Genomic DNA, 9,870 nt, shown 5'->3' with positions numbered 1-9,870 from the left:
CTCCGTGCAGAGGGTTCACTTATTGCGTGTTCTTGTGGTACGCGGCTGTTGTGATGGCTTATTAATTTTTCGCATTAAAATTGAGTATTTGATTTTTTCAGTTAGCTGGTATTGCTCTCGGTTCGGAGTAAACAACCGCTGGGGGTTGCTCTTGCGCAAAATTGTGGTGCTGCGCCTTACACCTTCTTCATCCCATGTATTATCCCGATATTCTGTGAAGTTGCCTGCCAGTCCGTTTCTAACATCTATCCTGGCCTCTGTAAATCCCTTTCCCTATTGCACCTTTATGCCGAACTTTGCCACCGTAGCTGTGGTGGCTGCAGCCTCTTTGATAGCTGACTTTGTCCTCCTGCTTCTGAGTGTTCGTTGCTGGGTGTGTTATTCTTTGTGCCTCCCAGTGGCTGTCTCCGTTTTAGTCTTGCATAACGATGTCTTTCAATCTGCTCTACGGCACTCGTCACTTTAGCGGCCGCCGACTCTTTGCTTGTACGTTAACTCCTCCCCTACAGGTGTATACGTCCTACTGAGACTTAACCTTATCACTCTAAGTTGGTTGTGTGTAAACACTTTTTTCCTCCAAAAATTTTCCCACTTTGTTCTAGGTCACGTCGCTTGATTTCATTTGGCTGGTCTTTTTTCATTGCTGATTTTATTTAATATCGTTCGCCATACTCTAATAAGCAGAATATGTGAGCTACTTCTAGACACTGCGTGACTGAGTAACATCAACACGCATGCTGAGGGTAAGCGTGTGAGCGCGAGGATGTAGGAATACACACTCTAGAGACAGAACATGAGTTCGCGGTTGCAGAACTAGGAAGATCTGACTTCGCCGTTTTCTACCTTACAGCGAAGCAAGGTTGGCGGAAGGCCCGGAACCGTAGGTAAAGTCAATGCATAAGGTTAAAGTGGAGCCTTCTTCTTCGTCATATTGGTTAACCAGGCAACTGTAAAAGATTGTGGTTCCTGTGGTAAGAACGCTGTGACAAGGGACGACGCGGACCGGGTGGACGTGGAACGTGACTTCAGCTGGAGAGAGAGCGTCCTAACAGGGAATTGTATTGCGCAGCACTACGATGCTGCGCAGGGCCACGCAGCACTACAAGGCTACACGGGGCCACAGAGGCAGTAAAGTACTGCATCATAAGGACTAATGCATTTACGATTACTATCGTCAGACAAACGTCGTTTTCAATTTAAAGACGCTTTGCAGCTACAGGAGAGCTTCGTGATTGGAACGTCACAGATGATGCCAGCCTTGATATGCATATAGAAAGATGGAGGGTCTTGTTGGACTGGCTAAAAGGAAAAGCAAACATCGGCGATGCGTTGTTCAAGGCGTTACTCCATGCCTTTGACGTTTAGAAGCAAGCACGAACCTATGTGCCCAGTGTGATGTACTGTTTAGGCGCAAAGCAGGTGTTACCTCAGAACGCTTGGGGGCTTGCTCTCCATAACACATCAGAGCTCATTAGTGGGCATCCACGTAATGCGCAAGCAATAGGCGATCAGGGCGCAGCATTCCCTCAAATATTTAGCGCCCAAAAAGCCAGTGAACGAGGACTGACGGTGGCTTTTGTAACCATAACTCCAGACCACCAAGACTCGACCACACCCTTACAGAAGGTAACCCACGGGGAAACAAGTAGAACCCGCACCACAGGCGGGGTAGCTATGTTGTATCAAACGGTAGCTCTCGAAAGGGAACCTGCGGTGCAAAAGAGCTTGAAAGGAGAGGCACCCACCGTCTTGCAGCCAATCATTCGTGAGAATGGAAACAAAATGCAGATCTTTCTAAGCATAAAGCACGATTTACGAAACTCGGCGGAGATCGAAGTTATTGAGGACACGAGTTTGGGGAATACTTTGAAGCCAATACTTTGGTGCAGTGGGTCTGTCTAAGAGGGAAAATAGCATATGTGATAGATTACACGCAGCGCACATATGGAGAGGGGCATGCCCCAGCTCTTCTGTGCTTTACGTTGGTCAGCAATGATCCGCCACCAAAGCTGATCAGTGGCCAGGAGACCACCAGCTGTACTATGCCAGCTTCGCCAAGACAGTGCCATCGGGGGTGCGTTTGCCATAGTGGACTGCTTGGACAGTCTGCCACTGGGCGTCAGGACGGCCCCAACTAGGGGTGCTACACTTAATTCCAAGGACTGGAGAGAAGTGGTCGCTGAGCTGCAAGCCTTGGAAGACCCGTCGGCTGCTAGAGCAGAGACGGAGGAGACGGCGAAATGATATGGCGCTCAGCCTAGGTGGGCTGGCCATTATGGGGCAAGCGATCTTTTATGGGCGCTAAGAAGAGAGAAAGCCAGCTCGGAGCGTAGCTCTATGTGCTTTGAGTGCAAGGAAATGGAACATCTGCCGAAGATTCTCACGCAGCGACTGCGCCTGCCGCTGTCGAAGGGCTGTAAACCATGCGGATGGGGAAACCTGAATGATACAGGCCATGCTACACCGCCGAAGCAGCAACTAGGGTGCGACGAGGGACAGAAGACTACTTCCTGGCTGCATTTCCAAGAGGTGAGAGCAGCAGTAACGTTCAAACAGCCAAGCCTACGAGCTATGGAACACGAACAAACTAGGCGCAAGGAACGTTAGAAGGAGCAACTGTCCACTGCAGCAATAGAGCCGAACGCCATCGAGTACTCCCTTAGCTGGAATTCGAGGCCTGTTCCATGGCATGAAAGAGAAACCCACCGGGTAGGGACTTCACATGAAGCTACGGTGTAAGCTAAGGAAGAAAGAGCATGTCCAGAAGAAAGGCAGGTAGCTACTGGAGGCACTAGCAGCAAGAAGAGCCGAGCTTCGAACGACTAGGGCGGTACCCATGTTGGAGAATTTGAAGCCGCCCTGGCCTAGGGGGTTGAACAGCTGATTGTGAAGACAGTGACGGAGGGCGAACGATAATCATGCAGTGTTGGCATGGCAGCAGTGTCTGCCTTCTGAGAATAGGTGCAAGGGGAATCTCGACACCGGTACATCGCCCATCAGCCCGACCATTGATGAGCGGCTGGCCCTGCTGATACGTTGGTTACATAAGGCTTGCCGGTCTACTCTATCCATGGACAGCAGCAGAATGTCGCTCCCGTTCATAGCTGAACCTAAAGGAAAAACATATCGACTGCAGGAAGCGAAGATTTCCACAATATACAGCTTGACTACAGCTGGACAATGAGATACAGCGCAAAGTGGCACTCAGCCTTTAAAACAGCTCCTAACATTCTAATCCGTTGCGCAAATCATGGTTCCAATTCGTGATCCGCCTATGACCCCGAGTAGCAGCGAAGTAGGGCAGAAGCGTGTTTCCGAACAACACTGGAATCGCCGCAAAAACGAAGTATTGGTTCTTATTTAACTGACGTCCCGCAGAGCTTTCGTGAGGCAGTTCTTAAGAGAAGTAAGTCTTCAACTTGTTTTCACTGTGTCTATGTTTCTATGTGTCTATGCGTACCTGTCGTGGCATGAATGCATGTCTGCCTCTGCCTGGCTCTCTTTATTTGTCTGCCCGTCTCTGCGTGTCTGCCTATCCGTGTGCTGCTTTTGCTTATTTAGATGTCTGCTGCTTCACGCAGTTCCAGCTCCGCCACTGCCTGTTGTTTAACTCTTTGTATCCATCTGACCTTCAGGCCGCCTCAATGCGTCTGGTTGTCCACTCCTTCCCTTCTGTCCATTCATCTGCCTATCTCTGTTTGCATCTGTTCTTATCATCATTGCATGCTGATAAGAACAGCGGAAGATCTACATAATAAATGACCGAAACGTAATCTGCGGCCACTCGCCACAAAAATCTTGCGCACTTCTCACAGAGCGTGGCAATAAGCGAAAACCCATGGCACGAACAGGGCGTCTACATGCATCCGAAATAATGAAACACGAGCTATTTGACAACCAATAGCCCAAAAGGTACAGCTGGACTGCATACCACAATCATGCGCCACAAGCGCAAGCTATCGAGGAGTCTGGAAGTCTCTAATTACGTTAACGACCGGGAAGTGACAGACGAAAGCTGCCGATTTCATCTCTAGCCGTGCTCCCGCGTAAAAAATAGCAGGAGTTACTTCCAAATCGGGGCCTTCTTGGTTTGTTCGTTGTCACCTCGGCACCCTCACTAACTGATCGTTTCATCGATCCTTGTCCGTTCCAGAGGCTATACGCCTATCCAAATCAAGGAGGCTGACTTTCTAGCTGCTTAGCTCGCGGACTGAAATGTAGGACCATGGAGGGGAAGGACGCATGCTGCTCCCTCGCGTCCTCTTCCAAAGTACGGACACTGACTGTTCCATTCCGATTAGCCTCTGCCTAAAATTCTCATTAGTGTAACTGCTGCCAAGTGCAATGACTGAAAATGCTGAATTGTTTACGCTGAACAATAGGTCTCCCCTTTACACAACCTTTTGCGGCCTTCTTCACATCGCGCCGTCGATAAATGACCTCGTTGACGGCGTTACTTTTACTGGTGCCCTGACGAAATTAATACAACTGTTGGCGCATGCTCCATTTTACGTATTGGTGCGAGGTGGAAGCAAAGGAGCGGGCCTTTATTCGTCCGAAGCCGGCGATTTAGAGGCCCCAGCAAATCCCCCACCAGACATTCCCGAAGAGGTATCAAAGTCACTGTGAGTGCTTCCTTCAGTAAGCAAACGAGCAGTTTCAGTACTTCCAGAAGCGCCATCATCAGAGCTACCATGAGTATCCACAGACACTCTGGTTTGCGTACTTCCCAAAGCTTCATGGCCAGAAAGCTGCCCACCAATGGGGAGGCCGACGGGCACAGCAACGGGCCTAACATACGGGTCCATAGGCGCTTGAGCATAAAATACAGGAGCCCCAACAGCGGATCCAAAAGTTCGTTCAGTGAGGCGCGCAGCAGGCGGTCCAGTGAAGGGACCAGTAGGTTGGTGCACTGGAAAATGTCCACCAACATGTCCACCAACAACGGGTAACGCAAAAAGACCAGGAGACGCTTCGGGAGGCCTTCCAACAGATGGTCCAGAAGACGCTCCAGAAGGTAATCCAGCAAAAGGTGCAGCAAAGGGAAAAGGTAAGGCGAAAGCTCCACCAGAAACGGGTAGACCTGAAATTTCCGCGGAAGTTTCGGCAGAGGCCAAAGGAGGCAAATAGCTCCCACTAGCCGAGGGTCCAGGAAAGTGCTCAATGGAGCTAACTGGCCTCGGAGAATGTGATTCATTTCTAGCGGAGGATCCAGATAAAGGTATGCGATGTGGCTCCTCAGCACCTTCACGGCGCCTCCTCACTGTATGAAACGCACTTCCACTACGTGATTCCAGACTCATCCCATCAGAAGTTCCGGGAAATACGCCGGAGAAGGGCCCTCTATAGGGTCCACTATGGGTCGGAGCAGGCACTTGATATAAAAAGCCGATATTGGCTTCGTGGGGGGGTTGGGCAGATGCTGCAGCAGGTTTAGATGATTCTGCAGGGCTTCCTGCAGGGCTTCCTGCGAAGGAGCCAGATGTCTCACGACGGATCCTAGAAGGCGCTTTAGCTCTAGCACTACGAATGAGTCTGGCAGATGTCCCAGGATAAGGCTTTGGAGCGACGTCACGAGAAGCTTCACTGAACTTTGCACTTGAGGCCTCAGCCGTTCGTGCACTAGGAGTGCCTGTTGATCCCTGATGCACAAGCTCACTAAATCTCCATGCGTCATAGCCTTCCGCTTTGTAACGTGGAGGGGAGTACGGTGCGCAGAAGAGCATGCGCTTCAGAAGCACAAGTTCTTCAGCGGAAGGGCGAAATCCCATCTTTAGCGTTTTCACCGCATTACTTAGAAGCACAGCGAAGTTCGCAAGAAAGAACCTCCGTCCTCTGTTTGTCATCGATGCAGGGGGCTTGGGGTATTCGTGGCTTATAGTTGAAACAAATCTTCTCCACAATTGTAGAGAGACCTTCTGTTCCAGCACTATAGCAGTGGATACAACTGCATCGAGAACCAAGAAGCGGGTCCCCAATCTCTCGCACGCACGGGATGGCGTAGCGTACCTCAGTCCCAGCCTATGTAACTTCGTGGCGTGGGCCGCCAGCTTACTTCCCAATGTCGCTAGGAACTCGAGCTGTTCCCCGGCAATTTCTTGTTGACTCAGCAGGCCGTGTACCAAGCGCAACAATGGCAAGGGGTTTTGAGTAACATTTTCAGCGAACAATGCCCCTTCAAAGTCTACATAATAAGGACCCCGACGGCCGCGCACGACTGGCAGCCGGGCAAATGGGTGTGAAAGATAGTCTTCTTCTTTAGGTGAGGGGGCCAGTAGAGATGCGAGAATAGGCGCACTCTGAGTGGTTGCTGTGCTGCTCCTTTCATCACTGTCAGAATCGGATGTGCCAGCACATGGGGAAAAAATGATCGGGAAACCGGACTGAGCATCGAAAAGGGAAATGTGACGCTGCATATTTCCTTGTCCCACTGGCTCGGTCACTGGATGACGAGCAGCCGGCCTCGCACCTTCGCCGCGACCTAAAGCAGCTTCCTGCTGCAAAGCTGGCCCCCATGGACCACCAAGTGACTCAACTGCTATACTGGCCTCCCTCTGGCCAATAGCCTGCTGCCTCGCACCTTCGCCATGACCTAAAGCAGCTTCCTGCTCCAAAGCCAGCCCCCATGGACCGCCAACTGCTTGCTGATGCATTCCCGTCTGCACGGGTGCTGAGAGTGAAGCTGTGGCCGAAGTGTGTGGTGGCGAACTTGGTTGTGGTTCGCTCTGGCCTTGACTTTTGGGCTGAAACTTGATCACACTCACGCGGATAGCCGTTTGTTGCTGCTGAGGTCTACCAGTTGTATGTCCCAACTCCTGCGCTCTATCCATCCGTGGTCTTTTACTTGCCGGTACATATGTCTCAGTAGGACTTTCAGGGGCCTCCAGCTCATCTTCATCGGAAGAGTTCTCGCAGAGGCTAACGATAAGTCTGTCCGAATCCGAATCATCGGTGTCTGTGTCGGAAAGACGACGGCGCTGCGTTCGCCGCCCCTTCGCCCTGTTGTAGACGCGAAAGCATGCATACAATATTGTTATAAGTGCTGCTATCGACGCCAATGCAGCGAGCAAATTGTATCCACATGAAGCCTGTCCGCAACGAAGAGATTTACCGATGCGAAGACACTTTGTATTGGTCGCCTCGTTTGCGGGGCCATATGGTGAAGGTTCAATAAGTCCCGTGGCTGCTGGGGAGTCCGCAGCATTTGGATGAGTCTGGTTACAAACCTCCGCTGTGAAGGTCTCCAGTCCCGGCAAACCTAATCCAGGGTCCATCATTGCCAGAGACATACGCCTCGTTGTCAACCAAACTGGTGTCAGAACCCCTGAATTTCCAGATATCCAAGTGCTGCTCTCCACCGGACGCGAACTGGCGTCGGTACGGGGAACATGCAAAGGCCATCCGATTATACTGGTGAACAAATCAACTTTGCGCTAGTTTGCCTGTCGACTCAGCAGAGTAGTCTTGTACGACAGGATTTACATAGGCTGGTACATCTCACCAAGTGCCAGAGACTTTTTGGCGCTCATGCATTGAGGGTTCAACTCATTTCTGTGGCAAAACAAGTTAGTGACTTTCTACAAGCTCGATGGTGAAGCAGCTTGCGCTCAGCCTTCCACAACTGGTATGCTGGAGCAGATGTCGTTTCGCGTGAATATTTTCAAATAAATAACAAGCTAATAAGATCGCGTATTTGGATTGCTTACAAAAAAGCCGTGGAATTGTGGAGTAGTAACAACGCTCAGTGTGCTTCAAGACGTCTGGAGAGGAACTCCTGGATCCAGAAAATTCATCCCAGCAAAACGCTCTGAAACTTTGATCCGCTTGCCTTCGCCGATGCAGCTTGGCGTCAAATTTCTTTGGTCGTACTGCAACATAAGCCTTTCGAACACCTATGATCGGAATCCAAAAGAGGAAGCTCAGTAAACACTCTATTGTAGCCACCTGCTTCTGGCAATCAGTTCAGACTACGCAACCCCTCAATTCGACGTTGTTTTATGCAGCCTACCACTGTCTTGACTAGAATAGGCCAAAAGAATATCCCAATTTATTGAGATTACTTTTTGCGACGGCTTTACTAGGGAGTTGGCTGCCACCGCGGTGTGGGGTTGACACCGTTCACAGTGAAGGCTGTCTTCCTTTCCTGTAGTGCGCATCACTCCAATTGCGAACGGTATTAGGGCTCTGTAACGCAGCACAGTATTGAACATAACATTTGCGGAAATTTTAATTTATTCTTGAGGGAAAGACGGGCCCCTGAGGGTGTCCACGCTCCCAGGCTCAACAAGCGGAGCATCTTCAAGCCGTGCTTGTCTCTCTACTACTTCACTTCCGCGCAAGTAGAAGTAGGGCTATGCTAAGTATATATGAGGTTCCGGCCTTCTAATTTGATGTACGTAGCTTGTTCAAGTGCTTTTGTGGAGTTCAAAAGGCATGAAGGCTTTTACAGCTGGACGGCTCCGATACGTGACTGTGCCGCTCTGCAATACACTCAACAGCCACTACAGATGTCACGCACATATTAATAGAACACGGGGTCACATCAACGGAACCGCAGGACTTACATGGAAATTCAGACCATACTTGCGCACCTCCAGTTCATGGCGGCAGTGCCCAATCTGTTCACAATATACAAGTTAGTCAACAAACCTAAAGCTGAGGCCAAAATCTATATGAGAATACTACACTAGTCTTGGTCAAGATGGGAATATAAACTCGGAGCGGCATTCTTACAAAACCACACCATAGTGCTGGAGAGCGTCTCTAGGCTAGCTCCAGCCTTGGTAAATGTTGTCACATTCACGCGGAAACGTAAGTATCGGACGCCGTCTGAAGCCTGTAAACACCTGAGTCGCCAATTCTTTTCATTTGGTTCGCCAAACATGGCATCCAGTATTCTGGGCTCAAACACGCACTACAGCTTCCAGTCGTGGTGCCAACTGAGTAAGGACGCAACGTGACAACAGTTTTATCTGTGAATGCCGCCAAGTACCTTGATTTGGCGAGACAAATAGTTGCTGCACTCAAGAAGGACAAGGTGGGGAAGGCGTTTACAGCCGAGGAAGCAGCCAAAAAGGTGCGAGGGCTTCTCAGCGAATTGGAGCCTCCTGTTTACTTCCGTGGTGCGAAGTGAAAAATCTTGAGTTCATAAGACAGCGCATTGATGTTGCTTGCAGCTTAGGGTGAGACCACTTTGTTGTGAGAAGAGATAACACGTGCCAGCTTTTCGTGCTGGTACTGCAGTGCAGTTGAATAAACTATAGAAACGCAGGATTTTGATGAGTTCTGACGGGTAGTTAGACCGACAGGACTCGCAAGTACTGGCTGCGCTTGTGGTGCATATAATGAGTTTGAAATTTCGGGTTTCCGTTATATTCATTAGCTCTGAGCGTTCACTACGACGGATGCGTGGGTCGCCATTATTAGCTCTCTGCGTTTTAGATTTTTACTGCTGTATTTGTGGAGAAGAGACGACCCGGGGAGATTTTCCCTACTTAAGCTCTAATTATTAAAGCAGTCAATGGTTCATCCGCTACCGCGCTTGCAAGTGCGAGCAGAAGAAGCAAGACCGGAAATTCATGCAATGATTCCCACTGCAGAGAGATGGTTTTTTTGTGTTTCTGGCGTCGTAATATTGGTACATCGTTGGTGCAAGCATGCTGTGCTCCACTTGGCTTCACTGTGTACTAGAAAGGCCCTGGGGAATGCAGGCAGACAAACAGAGGGATGTTTTGTGCATATTTGTATATTGCGATTGGATATACAAGCGTAGCGCATTGCTTTTAAACTCTGTGAGCCATCACGCACTCGGCGCCCTCTCCATCTTTGGAAAATCGCAGGAAAGTCGGCTTCAGACCGCATTTATTGCTT

At 50.0% G+C, this 9,870-nt stretch overlaps 1 protein-coding gene across 1 annotated transcript; it reads right to left on the bottom strand.

Annotated features, from left to right (window-relative positions):
- Nucleotides 1-4,459: 4,459 nt before the first annotated feature.
- On the bottom strand, nt 4,460-7,289 carry ENH_00039800 (hypothetical protein, conserved; the record flags this gene model as incomplete). The annotated part of the gene is given in 2 exon segments (XM_013580706.1): nt 4,460-5,062; nt 5,076-7,289. 2 exon segments carry the CDS (start codon nt 7,287-7,289, stop codon nt 4,460-4,462), a joined length of 2,817 nt encoding a protein of 938 aa, XP_013436160.1.
- Nucleotides 7,290-9,870: the final 2,581 nt, after the last annotated feature.

Source organism: Eimeria necatrix, genomic scaffold (assembly GCF_000499385.1).
Source record: "Eimeria necatrix Houghton genomic scaffold, Enh_scaff292, whole genome shotgun sequence".
NCBI classification, from domain to species: Eukaryota; Apicomplexa; class Conoidasida; order Eucoccidiorida; family Eimeriidae; genus Eimeria; species Eimeria necatrix.
The sequence above is the reverse complement of the archived record's forward strand: the minus strand, read 5'-3'. Positions and strand labels throughout refer to the sequence as shown.